The sequence below is a fragment of the Pygoscelis adeliae genome, unplaced genomic scaffold, assembly GCF_000699105.1.
Source record: "Pygoscelis adeliae isolate BGI_AS28 unplaced genomic scaffold, ASM69910v1 Scaffold347, whole genome shotgun sequence".
NCBI classification, from domain to species: Eukaryota; Metazoa; Chordata; class Aves; order Sphenisciformes; family Spheniscidae; genus Pygoscelis; species Pygoscelis adeliae.
Window position 1 is genome coordinate 895,819 of NW_008825158.1, and position 16,005 is coordinate 911,823.

The 16,005-nt window shown below is 40.4% G+C and overlaps 1 protein-coding gene across 1 annotated transcript in view; it reads right to left on the reverse strand.

The window, feature by feature from the left end:
- EFCAB5 (EF-hand calcium binding domain 5) overlaps window positions 1–9,621 on the reverse strand; it is a 33,382-nt gene extending 23,761 nt beyond the window's left edge. The window contains exons 1-4 of the mRNA XM_009328666.1: window positions 9,125–9,621; window positions 4,622–4,778; window positions 3,865–3,928; window positions 1,965–2,035 (exon numbers count right to left, since the gene is read on the reverse strand). Of these exons, the coding sequence (XP_009326941.1) occupies window positions 1,965–2,035; window positions 3,865–3,928; window positions 4,622–4,778; window positions 9,125–9,621 (789 nt within the window). The remainder of the gene's footprint in view (window positions 1–1,964; window positions 2,036–3,864; window positions 3,929–4,621; window positions 4,779–9,124) is intronic.
- Window positions 9,622–16,005: the final 6,384 nt, after the last annotated feature.

The window sequence follows — 16,005 nt, forward strand, 5'->3', positions numbered from 1 at the left end:
GGAAGCCATATGTAATCATGAAAAATAATCTCACCTTTAAAGCCTGATTCTGACCCTACAAAGGCAATGTGAGTATCTCCCTTGGTGTCAGACTGCTGGGATTCTGCATGTTAGAGTACAAAGCCTGTGAAATAAACTATTAAGGACTGGTCTCTGAGAATTAACCACTTTTAATATAAACGACCCCACGAGCTTCTCATGAAGGATGTAAAAATTCAACAGCCACTGTTTTGCATGTCCAAAAAAAACCCCCGAAACCCAACAACAACAATGTGTGAGGTCTTTCTACTGAGTTTCTAACAGCCTTTAAATAACCCAAAGCTGCACTGAATTCAAGGGGAAAAAAAAAGGCGCCATTTAATTTTAAGGTCCATTAAAAAGCAATGCTTTCCACATGTGAAAGGGCCTAGACCAGTGTGGAGAAAGATCATCTCTCTCTCTGGTTTTGGTGGATGATGCAAACTGATGAACAAAGGTAAATTGTAGCTGAGGATTAGAAACAGCCCTGTCCTGAGAGCGAGGCCGGTGATTATGGCACAGTTCCCAAGGGAAGTGATGAAAGCCTCATCATTTGCTTCAATTAAAACCGGACTGGAAAAAGCGTCAGAGAATATATTCTGAGAACAACGTTGCACTGGCTGGTAAATCAGACAGCTTGACAGTCCATATCTTTTGTACTTCTGATCTCTGTTGTCATATCTTTAATTGAGTTAAAATAAAGAGTACACAAAATATATTTTAAAACATTTTTCTAATGCTAATGGAGCATGAATTCATTCAGTGCCTACACATGTACCATAAGGGTTATGGATTGATGCTTCATTTCAGTGACAACAGCAATTCTCTGGGCTCCCATTATCCGCAATAGTTTTCTTAATTAAATGCAGTTATTCTGAGGTTACATTTAAAAATACCTCATTTCATGCCTAAAAAAGCCTTCAACAAGTTATCATAAAAATGCATCTCTGGGCAAAATACCGAACATGTGAGTCTCCCGAGAGCGAAGAAGGCACAAAAATCATACATGGTTGCTTGAAATTAGTCTCTGCACAGCTGCTTTATACTCCGTTTTTAATTAGTGTAACAGCACCCACTAGCACTGCTGCAATTGAGGGTCTGTCATTATTTCTATTCTAAACATCCTTTTTCACAGGTTTAATTACCCAGCCATAAAATTTAGCTCTGTCGTAGGTAGAAATGGCTGGCAAAGTCTTGGCCTGGAGAGTTTTTCAGTAAATATAGTTTGAACTCATTTGGTTGTTTGCAAATTGATGAAGAGTAGAGTAATGGGGTGAAACTTCCCACTGCATTTATTGATTTTGGCGAGTTAAAAACACACTTCTGATGTTTCTCAGTGACAGCTTTTGATTTTAAAACTGCGTATTTTTCAGCCTGGTTATGCTTCTCACACATTTGTGACGCTTGTTGCAGTGTGGTTATGGTTCAGGCCAGTAATAGTTCAGGGCAAAAATGGAAGAGCTTCTCATGCCGGTTCATCACTCGTTAGGTTTTTCTATGGTTAATAGAACTTCATCAGAAATAACAATACTTTGGGGACAGTACTAATTACTTCAGGCTAATGGTTATATTGGGACACCGAACCTCCCTTGAGCAGCCAACGCAAAACCTGGATTCACAGGTGATTCAGGGCTTTGGCATTCCAGAAAGGGACTGAAAGGGGTGACCTAAAACCTACTGCTTCTAGAGTAACTTCTCAGAGAGCGGCACAGGCCGCAGCTCTGAGGAAAGCAAAAGACTTCCCCCTTGCTGGCCAGAATGGAAGCGTTGTGACAGCAGAGGATGGATATGGAGATGGAACGTGAAATGTCCTGATACAACCAGTTACCTGGGACGCTGGAGAAGTGAAGCCCTTCACTTACTCAGCTTAGCTGTCCCCAGGGAAATGCTACTACTTCGTGATAAACATCATGTTCTGAATCAGATGCTCTTATTTCATTTCTCACCTCTGTGAATTCATCTATGTTTACTTTTTTTTCCGACGTGTCTACGGTTTCCAGCTTCCTGTCATAGATTGCTAGTAAAAAATGAAGGGATATTGGTTTAGAAAGCAAACAGTTGTGGTTTTTCATATTGTACACATTTTTTTGCACACTGTTACGTTATATTAACTTTCTTCTCATGTTGGATTACATTATTTGAGGTTATCCTACACAATAGCTGAAGCATCTGACTGTACAGAGGCTATCTAAATCTGATTCTTACATATTTCTCTTGCTGGGAATCTGCACTTATCTATTCAGAACCGTATGGTCATATTTATTCTTGACACATATTGGTGCAAATTGCAATGATTTTATGAATTATGTGAGGGAAGAAAATACTTTTGATTTAACAAACAGATAAAACAGCCTTAAAATTCTGGGGACATGGATTCTGCTTTGCAAGAGTGGAATCTGAAAGTCAGTAGTTTTCCCAAGAAGCTCTGTGGGAATATTTTTACTGGTTATGATATTCAAAACTATCTTTTGGTCAGCTTCTGGGCTGCTATAATGGAACTGAGAAGGTATGTAAAACGTCTACACAGATTTCTGAATGAGGTCTTTGAGCACAGACATGCTATTTCTGTTGGGATTATTTTTCTGTTCTTTCTTCTACAATGTATCAGGAATAAAGAGAAAATTCACCATAGAATGCGTTTATCTCTCGTCGCTTAAGACATTCCTAAACTGTACATTATCTTTATTAAACTATAAAACAAAGCTTAATGTTCCATAATGAATATTGGATGCTATTAAATGAAACACATTAAGAAATGGAGCCGCACTGTTAGTGAAATATGACATAAAGCACCTCCAGCACCTGGAGAGCAAGCATCTGGACAGAAACTTCCTTCTCAACCTCACGTCCCAGTGTCTGCTCACACTGGAGAACCGCAGCCACCACAGCAGGAGCACAAGGGCTGTGTCTGGCATTCGCACAACGTACTACCAATATAGGATGATTACTCAGAGGAACAACTCTGTAACATAGAAAGGGCTGAGCAAGGGCAAGCTCTAGGCAGAGGGGAGTTCAGCAGCAAGCAGAAATGCACTCTGGAGGTTCCCTGCTTATCATCCCGTTTTCCAGCAAAGGCAGATTTGTCATTATTGATAATCATTACAGGCTATCGATGTAAAGGGCTGGCAGCAGGCTGTATGTTGCCACTTCAATGTTCCTGGCTCTATCTATTCAATTATCATTATGCGGGGAGGTCAAGTGTAAGCTCTGTAAAGTGGGCAGGAATTATGGAAATCGTCCTGTGCCAAGTGCTCTGATACAGAGGCCCTTGTGCTGTGTGTCGCTGGCATGCCTGGGACTGGCAAAGGGAACGGCTAGACAAGATGTGTGATTTGGTGGAGCATTAGGTAAGCTTCAGCATTTTCCCTGAAACCAGAAAAGGTAACAACACGGTCAGACTTTAATTTTTTTTGATCCTACCTTTCTCCCATACCTCCCAGTATGCCAAGCTGCCCATGGGATTTCCAAGACCTCCCATGGGACAAGGAACACCGCGGGATAGAGTAGATGAAGGAGGTTGTTATAGGGATTCTTAAAAATTGTGACAAGCACATGGCAATGTCTGGCTAATGCAGGACGTAAGTGGAAAGGGCCTGCATCTGATCTTTCTATCTCTCTGAAAGATTTTTTAAACTTCTTTCCATACTTTTCAAGATCATATTAGTGAACCACGTGGTGGTTCAGTCTCTTTCCAATCTGTCTGAAGATTTGTGGTTAATATCCTAGCTGGTGTAACTACCCTTAAGAGATTCTTCCTGTTATCAAATCCATTCACTGTTTGCTCACAGTTTGCATCAGAATTCAGACCACAGAAATAAAACTAAAGGAGACACATCGAAAACTTACCTTTTCTCACATCTATGGGAGTAGAAGCAATGACATCCGGAAAAGACCTCAGGGCACTCTGAACCTACAAATCAAGGTAATAGTCAAAGGCCTGTTTCATGCAGACAACAGTAGGCAATTACTAAAACAAATCACCTGGAATAATTAGTCATATGGGCCAGCGATGCTTCTTACCACACATAGGTGGGTCCTGTTAAATGTAGACCTTGTCTATGTTGTGCTGTGTGCAACCACAGGACAATTTCCTAGGGGCCTTGTGTGACTTGTAAGAAAGATGCTCGTACCAGGACATGTATTACGATTACTGCAAATCTCATCTTTTATGAGCTGCAGTATCAATTTGTATGAGTCACAGGGGTAGAAAGATTTAATGGAGGCCACAGGAGAGCAAGAGTGGCTGCCTCGGACCTTTTTAAGGGGATTCTGAGGGATAACCAGCTGCAGAGAAGGACATCCAGTGATGAGGTATGTATCCCACAACCTCAGGAGCGTCTGAGTACCTTACGGAGCATTTAGCTTCCCAGGACCTTTGTGGAGAATGTATCGCAATCCTTCCATGTGCTCGTGGGGAATCGGGGCTCGGTGAGGCTAAGTGGTAGACAGTGACCTGCACCCTGGCCCTAAGGGATGTCGGAGCCATTACCCATCCTTTTGCTCCATGCTGCCACGCCAGGGCAGACGGCACTATCACAAACTTCCTTCTCCTCCTGTCTGGAACAACCACAGCAGTGTGTTAACAAGGATCATCTCTAGTTACCAGTGCAAACGGTATTCTGCCACTGACATCCGCTGCCCACTCCTTGAACTGAATTGCCAGTGCCTCCTTTCTCATCTCTTTCACCTGAGACTTCATATTGTCCACCTGCTCCCTTTCCTTTCGTTTGTTCTTTGCCTCAGACTTCATCCTGGCCAGCCTGTAGGACATGGGAATATGGTTTAGAAAGATACCATCATAAACATATTTAAGCTAGATTAAGCCTACCCTGAAGAACAAAAGGAAAGGAAATAACTTCTTACTGAAATTCTTGTCCTTCCAGTACAAGCAGATTTTTTTCCAAAGAAATACTTGATGTTTGGGGCACAAAATTACTAGTGTGACTATTGGACTAGATATCAGTAATCTGTGTTTTCAGAGGGCAGCTCCAAGGAGGTGGGAGTATTTATATTCTGACATGTATCATCTCCTGAAATCTAGTGTAACTATGAATCTGAAGAAATAACCTCTGAGTGTCGGATACGTGCATGTGGAGAGAGCCTCTTGTAGAGTATATTGTGGACATTTAAGTGAAAATCATCTGTACAGCTCTCCTAGTTTGTGTCATTTCAACAGTGATAAATGTTACCTTCGCATTTATAATGGCATTAACCATTTATTGTGTAGTCCTTCAATTTTCTTTCAATTTTAGCAGGAACAGAGATGCCTAATTTTGCTACACTTGATTTACCAACAAAATTGCATCAGTATGCATTTGTCTCAAAGCCTAAGTACCATTTCACATGAGCACTTCACTGGCAAAGAACAACATTCAATGAAATTTCTTAAGCAGTCTCACACAATAAAGTCCTTACTGCCTTAGGACAGGGGTAATACACCAACTTCTCCGTCATTTTGAACACACAGACTTTGCAAGCCTGGACTAAAAGTACCTCCCTTTCCTCTTCCTTCTGTTTTCTTTGCTCCTCTAATCACCCAGCCACGTTTTTCCCAATCCTTCATTTCGTGCAACGAAAGAACTGAATAAAATTGATCCCGTAGAACTGATCTGCTTTGATTTTGACTTTGTTCATTTACAAAATGGAGCCTTTAGGAAGTTCAGAATGCTTAAAGCCAAAGGATCAGTTCATATGGGGAGAACAGTTCCTGCTCACGGAGGCTGCTGGAATCTCTCTGCATTGAGGCAGCTGCCCTGCACACCTCTGTGGCTCTCACTTACACCCTCTATAGCTAGTCAGAGCAAGGGGAACTGCGCCTCTTTTGTGCCTGAGAACACACGAGTCCAGAAACTGTATTTTAACTAACAATTTCTGCTCCCTTCCTGCCCCTGCATTTCACATATAGTGAAGATGGGCTGATCCTGTTCCTGCTCTTTTCTGTTGCTACGGGGTCATCCTAGAAATTATAAAAAAATGATATTTTCATTAATGAATAGAAAAGCCTGTTTAACGTGTTACAGCATTATGCTTTGATCACAGTCAGTTTTATCACCAGGTACTTGTTCTTCATGACCACTTATCACAGAGGTTTCTTAATGAATAACTGGGTTCCTTAATCAATTGTGGGCATTGCCCAAATGCCTGCTGAGCCAGTTCAGCCTCTGGCGCTTTGATAGCAGGGGAAGGGTAAAATAATTTCCTGTCTTCTGACTCCTTCACAGACACAGCAAAGAGGAGATACAGAGCAGGTACCAAGCTAAATGGACTAACAGATTTTCCTCCAATGTATGCTACAGACAGAAAGAGAAACCCAGACCATTTCTAGCTGTGCAGCTCCTCCTCAGGAGCGGTCTGCAAGCTGAAAGCAGAGCTAAGGCCATGCTAGGAGTTGCCAGGGTGCTCTGGTGATTAACCTGGGCAGCGCCCAGCACAAGGTACATTGCATGCTGCACCTGCACTGTGCTGCAGTTTTGCATTTATTTCTAGAGTCCTAAAACACCAGGCAGCTGCACCCTCTGCCTGGTGTCCTGTCCCTGGTGTGGGACAAAATGTTTCCTCCCTAGACAATAATGGCAAAACAGGCTGTAACAGTGCTGGGCACCCGTTTCAAAGTGAGCTCATTTCAGTATTAGACATTCCAGAAAAGATGAGATGGCAGCGAGGGTGACTTCTCCCTGCAGAACGAAACATGTTTCTTCAGGAAGACAGCCGCCTAACTCCCACACAAGGATGGGTGACTCAGACTGAAGGACTACCATCCCTGGACAAATAAAGTCTCTGTTTCAGGTATCAATCCATTTGGATAAGGAATTTCTCCCATCTGTTCTCCCGCATGCCTTGACTCCCAGTCAGGTGGCAGTTAAGGAGAGGCTGGAGGAAGCCTGCGAGAGCTCACTGAGGAATGCTAAGTTTTAGATAAGAACCTGTGGTGAAATCCTGCCTTTCCTGAAGGTAATCTCAAGGCTCCCGGGAGTTTCACTGGGGCCAGAATTTCACTCCTCATCTTTCTGGTGCTTATGTGAGAGATTTTTAGCACAGACTGGCATTTCTCTTGTAACATTTTTTTCATGTTGAGAAAGCCAGTGACTCACCTTACGAGTCTCAGTGCTACATGGTGTCGGTAAAATCCTCTGTGCTGCTGTGATTTAAGAATCCTATGCAAATCCCACAATACAGCCGTCACAAATATGTAAATCCTGAGCTGCTGAGAATGCAAATCCCGAGATACTACTACCAGCGGATATGCAAAACCTGCTAGAGCTATGGCTACATAAACCCCCGTGGCAGTGCTGTCTACGGAGAGACTGATTTCTACAAGTCTTCATAGTCACTTCCTTTGCATCAGTTCTGATAGCTACAAATTGAGAACCTGTCTCCAAATGTAAACATGGACTTAACAGCCAAGGCCAAGATAACATGTCACTGGCAGCCAACACTTTGCATTCTACAGGAAAGTCTGATCTCTCCAGAAATAAGCTCTGATTTGCAATGAAAGCCAAGAGTATTTTAGCGGGAGAAAAACAAAACAAAGCAAAAACAAACAAAAAACCCAACCCAAACTCCCAATAAATTTTATGTATTTTAATTCAATTTCTTTTGCAAAATAAAAATGAGATATGGTTCTGCACTTCCTGCATCCAGGTGTCCCTCTGTGAAGCAATATGAATGGTGAAACAGTCCCCAAAACAAAGGTGTGGCAAGGCTGGCATCCTAAACATCCCCCCAGAACAGCCTGTGCTTGAGGGAAAGCTCACTGAAAAAGAAGATGTTTCCCCAGACCATTTGTTTCAGTGGACCGGCATTTAAAAAATAAAAAATAAAATTGAAAATCTTTTACCAGCTCTGGTTGTACTACTGTATGTCTGCTTCTGAAGAAAAACCAAAAAGCTGAACTCTTACACACTGACCATGATCAGTCAGTTATAATTATTCTTATCTGTGGGGGAAAAGGAGGTAAATGACTATATGAAATTCACTTATCACACTGCTTTAGTTGTATTCACACAAGGCATGTTCCTACGAACTGTAACAATATGTAGACTAGAAATGTAGAGAGACAGAAACTCAGAGCAGTAGAGAGAGCTTTAACGTATTCTTTTATTCATTATAATACTGGGAACTTCAAATATCTTCATTTAGAGTTTATGCATAAGACACGTCAACATTTTACTTCCGTAATTCCTGACACTGAAACCCTGAAACCAATTTTCAAGCTGTATGTACTATTTATGCAAATAGAAGAGACAGCCATTCAAATAGAAGTCATTATTCTACAAACACAGATATAGAATGAAGTGATCTAGTAGTGAATGAATAATTTTGACATCATTCACAATCACCTCTGGGTCATCTGTAAACACAAATGTTCACTTCTATATTTTTCTGAATAGAGCAATGAAAATTAAAGCATTATTGTTCACCTAATACACTCACATTCTAACCTTAGCACGTTGTAAGGTGCCATGGAACCCCCTTCCAATATTCATTAAATATTATACTAAAGCAAGCAGCCTAGAATACACCCCAGAAATGAGCAACATGATAAAATACAAAACAGTTTCTACTTTAAAGGGAAAAAAGAATCTGAAAGGAAAGCCTAAGTAAAAATCCCAGGAGAAGGAGTTTCTACTCCTTTCTACTCAGTTCCAGGACAATATTGCTGTTGGTTTGGTCAAGCAAAATCATCCTGAAGGAGGAAAAAAAGGTTATCTTTTTATTAAGTTTGGAAGAATATAGAAGAAATGATCTGAAGAGTCCATAGACCTTTGATACTAACACCTGTCCTAAAGAACTGCTGTCACTAACCTAGACTGGTTTGAAAGCAGTTTGCATTCCATATATGTAATTAAGATAGAGTCTAAAGAGGGATTATATACTTGTGAAGGGCAAAATATTGCCTTAAACAGGAATAACTAGTGTTTCATTTTATGTGACATATTCTGGCATTTGTCCTGCTTCCCAAGTTTTTATGAGAGACAGCTACCATCTCTGGCGCTGTACTCCACAAGGCTCATTTTGTTCGACACTTCGCCAGCCAGGCTGCGGTCACACCATTCCCTTTGTAAAACCAAGACCAAGACACCAGCCACACTTTCAACTCTCTCACCTCTCTGATGTTGTACCTGGCATCTCAGTCTTTAGCTCCTCCGTGACCATCTTCATTCCTCTCAGGTATGGGCCTGGTTTTGTAGAAATACAGTACTGAGGGTTATGTCTCATCAGATATTCTCCAAGAAAATTAATGGGGTTAAATTTGTTTGGTTCTTTGTCTGGTGCAAGCACGTTCTTTCTTTCCACTTCCATTAACAGTTTTTCCATTCCTGGGACTAATGTAGGTAGGAGTTTGTCAAGCAAATAGATGCGAGTATCTAGTGACTCTTTCTCTTCACTGAACCACTCTTTGGACAGCCAGTCACAGGGTTCTCTCTTCTTTACTTTTTCTTCTTCTGCCTTTTGTGCGCGAACTGTCTTCACTTTTATCTTCTGCAGACTCAGACACCTCTGCTGCACCTTTTCATAAAAACACTCTTTCCACGGAGCATAATTACTAAGACATGGCAGCTCATCATTCCCCTGATTTCTCTTCATTTCTGTGGCAGTCATACTCTTACCTCCAAGTCTGGGATGTTTTAGACCTGCAGTTCGGGCTGCTTCCTCTGGCTGAGCAGCCGTACTTCAATCACTGTGAGACAGAACAAAAGCAGCGTGTTATGTCATGCCGAAAGATGCAGCAGTGTCCTAGCAGATGACACAGGAAGAAAGTCTATTGTTTAGACTTCAGAATATTAACTAATATCCTTTTTCTATGTTCCTTTTTTATTCTGTTACTGCTGCTTTGTACTCTTAAATAAATACAGCCCCTTTACTTCAAAGATCAGTAAATGATTTATAAAGATTAATTATGTATCACAACAGCCCTTGGAGACAGAGCAACTAAGTAAGTGTGTTCCTTTCTTACGGGAGAAGAAACTGAGACACAGAAGAGAAGTGATTAATTCCAGGTCACTTAGACACTCAGAAACCAAGCGGTGAACAGTGCTCGGAAGTCTTCTCCCCCAGTTCTAACCAGCGGATTCCTCTTACTCCTAGTATCATTATTTCTGTTTAGGCCCCATTCCATGCTGCCAGGAAATCCAGTGGATGTGAGACAAAGGAAGCTAGTAATGGAAAATACCAGATGCCTAGGAGCAAGATTTCTCTACATGCCGCGTTCTGCTTCATCTTTTCTGTAGCTGTGAAAAACAGTGAGGAAGCTTGTCCCATAGACTACTTAATTTCAACTTCGGCAACTATTTTTTCCTCTGGACATTTTGTTAAGGTAACGAGGACACAAGTTGTATGGGTCAGCAGAGCTCCTACAGAAAGGGAAACTCTATACCACGAACTCTGTAATTAAGCTATTCACAAGCACACCATCTTGTAGATTATTCTGTAAAAGACAGACCTACAGAGAGTTGCACATATGTCCCTTTAGACTCCACTGTTTTATTCTCAAAATGTTCATTCTGTGAAATATCAGGAAGAAACTGAGTTGCTCACAAGGCACAATTTGAAAACTATGGCTATATGTCTCCACACATACTGTCTGCATCTGTAATAGGACTTACACATACAGAATGGAGCAGAAAGTTGCCTAACCACTCGATTTGAAGCATGAAAAATCACCAGCATGCTGCAAAAAAACCCAGCTCAGTGTTAAACAACAGCAAGAGAAGGGTGATATTAATAGAGCGCCTAACGCCTTTCCAGATTAAAGATGAAACTCCACTCTGAACCTGCTGCCACACTAGCCTTTTCAAGCTCTTATTTAAAAGTGCTTTTCACTAAGGCCTTTCAGTATCCATAGCAATACCATTGCTTTTGATACGTTTTGCTCTTCATGTTTAAGCATCTGTAGCTGTTCTGAAGAGAGTTCAGCCCTCCAGGAAATGCATAAATGTGATCTATGGCCCTCCTGGCACACAAATGTGATTACTAATATGTTGACCTTCTGGTTCATAACCATTGTTTGAGTTCAAATACCGCTTGGATAGGTAGGATGCTTCACAGCACTAAATTTCTATGTCTGTTTTCTCGATGGGCTTGTTGGCATCTTCTGGTAATTTGTTTTCAAAGATGATTACTTGCTGGGGAGTGAGATGGATTTATGGATCAAGCTGCCTGCCTGACCCCCGCAGAGGGTTTTAAGATGGTAGCTGGTTTTGCTACCAAAGGACATGAGCTGTAAAGGAGATTTATACTGGTAGAAAGGGAAACCTGTCAACCCTGTCAAATTGTTCCTTGCTTAGGTGAGTTTCTTTCAATAAGCTGTAAAACCAGACTCTTTCTGGTTCAAAGCAGGGTGTTAACCAAATGTTCTGGTCACATTCCAAATCAGCTGGTTTTATTGTGCCAAAATAAACTGTTCTTGCAGTTTCAAATACTTATGTTATTTTTTAACATCCTTTATGAAACCGCTCTGCAGTCTCTGTGCAATGTTAAAGTGACAACTGCACTCTGCTTTATGAGGTGGCTGATTCTGAACGATGATGAATATATTTTCTACACTGCTCTCAACCATTTGTTAGGATGATTTTGAGGATTAGTAAATGTTTATAAAGTTTCTCTATGTCTCTGAACAAAACAAAACAAAACAAAAAACAACTAAGTGTGACTGTTCTATCTCAATTCTGTGGCATTCGCATAACTCCAAGAATGGAAGCAGAGCATAGAGAAGTATGCCCACTGCTTTAACACAGGACAGATAAAGAAGACTAAGAGGGTATGGCAGAATATACAAACAGCACATAACTGCTAAAATAAACAACAAAGGAGTGCTAAAATCAGCCCCTGACACTTGGAATTTGTCGAGGATTACAGGGACACACCTCCAGTTTGTGTAAGACACCATTGGCTCATAAACTTCAGTGCTGATTTACATTAGTTGAGAATTTGGCCCGTAATATATAGAGCTCTCATGGCCTATGACATTCCCAAGTGGAGGCTTGATTGTCCAAACAATAGGAAGCATGGTGCGCAGAGACAAGCTTTAGAAACACCCAAGAAATTGGAAATGTGATATAAAGTTTCCTGCAAGCCTTTGTTCAAGCTGAAGGCAAGATAAGCTTTTCATTATTTAGTAGGATGCCACTTTCCTGGCTCCTCTTCGGGGAGCAAAATATTCTTGCTGGAATCCCTGCAGGTACAAAAAGATTATCTCCCCATTTTCTGTACAAAACCCAAATCTGCTCATAAATAAGATTTTTATGGTTTCATTGTTATTCTGTTAGGGGATTTTAATGGGTGGGACAGGGTCAGGAAAGACTAAAGTTTGTCTAGGTAAATATTTTGGAGATGATTGAGTTACAAAAGTCTTTTCAAAACCAGAGTCCAATCTCTTTGATGCTCTATCACGCAGAAATAGTTTTGCCTTTCCCTAACATGCTTCATAGAGCATGTTTATCTCACCAGTCACAAGGAGCCCAATACCCTTCTCGTACATGATCTTCTTTTCAATACAATTAAAATTTAGAAAGACTTTCTCTTTTGCTTTCTGAAGCTTTGAAGAAAGACTGTTTTTCTTACCTTTGGAGCAGGTATCAAAATAGATCTTATTCCTCCTGCTTTCAAAGTGGCTTTGCAAATGAACAGGAATTAAATATATGCCCATCTGTTCTCAACGATTAAAAATCTCAAAAGTGAATTAGGGATTTCTCAGACCTGCTGGGGAGCCGGGCTGTGAGTTTTACTCCTCTGTGTTTGCAGTTGCTAAGCAATAATCCCAAAGGTTGCTATGTCTCTTCCACGACTCAGAATTGCTGTAGGTTGTCTTTTGGCTTTGGCAGCCCAACAGACTCTTCTGTACTGAACTTGGATCACTGCATCACATGACTGAAAATAAAATAAAATAAAATAAAATAGAGTATGAAGAGCAAGAGACAACACGAAGGGCACAACCAGCCAGAGAGAGAATTCACAGGTGCCCCGTGACAGGAGGTTTACCTTCAGATTCAAGGTTCATGAAGTTCAAAACTGTCGCGAGTCCAATACAAGCTGAAGCGAGGACTGTATTAACCAGATGTGAGAATCTAAGAGATAAAAAGAAATTAATTACAAACTCAATTTAAACATCTTCAGGCTCTCTTTTTTGTAAAGAACTGTGTCGCTTTGAAGCAGCCTTGCAGGAAAGGCACGTACAGCACTAATAAGGGGGGAGTTTACAGTGCCATTTTGTTAGACTGTCTTTAAACCTGAATCTAAAGGAATTTGATGAATCACCTTTAATAATGTCTCCTATATTCTTGAAGAATAATATGCAACACAGGGAAAGGAGAAGGGAAAAGACAAAAACATCTACAACAGCCATTCTGCACTCATTTATTCTAATGTAAATCAGGTGCCTGTTCAGTGATTTCCTTGGTGTTATGCAGGACTTCCAACTGAGAAATTTATGGCAATTTCTGCCAAGAAACAAGGTTTATCTAATGCTGTGTCTTTCCTTGTACTTTGCACTGGAAGAGGCATGATCTTTGGATTGTCTACCTGCAGGAAAGCCGAACTGTGACTTTATCTACAGTATTTGTCATTGGAACAGCTTGCACGGTACCCCACCCTCTAGCAGAGTATTAGTCTCCATTTTATGGCACAGCTGAGCTTGTTACAAAACTTGAAATAGAGGAGGTTTAATATAAATAACAGAATTTTTCCAAAATCTGATACAGTTACTGTCAGAGTCACATTTGTTCTCTAGTTTAGTAACTCTGGAGTTTTAATTGCAGACTCAAAAATGTCATTCTCTGTCATCTTCATCAAGTCACTTCTTATTTATTACGGCACCCACAACACCAAGGTAAATAATAATTAATTTGTAAAGCTCTAGAATTAGAAATACCTCTAAGTGACATGCACCCAGAGTCCCAACATAAACCCAGTACAACATTTATGCTGCCCTTAAAAAAAAGGTTTAGTTTTGTTCCTAAGACCTGCCATAGATGTTAGGAAGTGTACAAGTGTACGTGCTGTGTACAGGTTTTTTACAAGGAGGAAATTTGCTCAGAAATGATAATAACAATGGTACTGTAGCGGACAGTCAAAAGCCTTAATTTTTATTTCATTTTAATACTTTTTTTTCTAGAAAGGACGCTATAGAAATTCCTGGTGTTTGTACCCGGCAACATTTATTTTCTTCTATGTACTCCTGTACATATTTCAGAAAAATGTGTATGGTTGTAACTTCTATAGATACCTTCGGCCATCTGTGCCAAGTGTCTCTCTGAAATAACGTTTCTTCTGGATGCTCTCAAATACCACTGGAATGCCAAGCGTACCAATGTAGTCATATGCTGTAGACACTACAATACTGACTGGATTTTAGAATTCAGTATTTGCTTACAGAGAGGAAACATAGCACAAAAAACCCACAAAAACATATAAGTCAACTTTCACATGAAAAATATGCTGTAATAAATTACCATTTCGTTGCTATTTATTTGAAAAAACATGTATCCGAAGGAAATACGCTCATTGCGGTGTATTTCCAAGATGTGTTGAAATATAGCATCAATTATGTCAATAAAATGAAGCAAAAAATTAGTGCACAGGAATAATTTAAAATGAGGCTTTAAACCGGATTGCGCTCTTTTTCCTCAAAGCAGTTTGCACATGATCAACTCCTGTTATCTCTTCTCCCAGGTGGGCTTGATTTTTCCCCCTTGCAATTCAGAATTCTGTTGCTATTATGAGTAACTTAAAACTTTTTCTTTTTTCAGTATGAAATATAAATTAAAAAAATGTTCTCCCTTTTCTTAAAGTGATTTTTTTTAACCCCCAAACAAGAGTATACAAATAGGACTTGGAAGGAGGGATAAAACTGGCTCTATTTTTATTCTTCTGGAAGTGGAATCCCGTGGGCTAAGCAAACCTTTAATCGCACCCTATTTAACTTGGCTGTTATCCCTTAATGTTTTTGCTAAGCAAAGTGTATCCTTTTATTATGCCATCAAATACTTGCACTGTTGACAAAATAATGGGCTGAATATGTCACCACAGATGTTTTGCTGGAATTGCCTCTTCTATCTTTTTTTTTTTTGTTTTTCTGTGTAAGATACATTTTGGGACCACTCTGTTGCCTTTTCCAGCTGACGCCAAGATTATGCAATAAAAGCCCTGACATGTAGTAATAATAAGTTGTGTTAGCCAGGGAAATGTTTGCAGTGTATTAAAGAAAGAAAATAGTCGGTTTTGGAAATGCATACAAAACCAGCTCATGTATCGCTTCGCATCCTTTAAATGACACATTGGGCTAAAGCTGCAGGTGCTGACCACAGTGCTTTCAGCATGGGAAGGAGTAAGGCCACAGGCTTCCAGTCTCTTTTTTGTACCAGCCATGATGCTGTGACCACAGGCTGCCCTCTAATTGCTCTTTTCAGTCAGAATACATCTGCCTTATACCTTCCTCCTCCACATTTAAATTCTGCTGCTAAAAAACATTGCACATGCAAATTACACCCTTCCAATGGCTTGGATAACCATTGCAATCTGCGATTATTGTAGTTAATAACTGATGTGTTGGACCTTTAGCTAACTGTAGATAGCAACTCCATTATTTACTTGTGGTAAGTGTTTTTTAAAAGTGTTTGCTGTTCAAATACCTGGAAGCGCTACAGGATATATGAAAATTACACACAAGTCTATTTTGGAAGCTGGTTTAAATAGTCATTTCTTGATAGTAATCCTTGCATGACTGTTGCTCAAAATCCAGAATGAAACACCAGTCCCAGGTGAGGCAACTGCTAGAATACTCTGGGAACTTGTAGCCTTCCACCTGTCCTCTCTATCAACGCAGACGTATATGCCTTGAAGCAGCCCTACATTTGCAGGGATCCATTTGCGTGAAACAAAGCAATAACCTAGATCTTATTCTTTAGAGAAAGGTGAATAGCATTAAGATTCCTGTCACATGCCAGAGAAGAAAAAACTTTCCCATCCTCCAATGTGACTCCTGCCTCC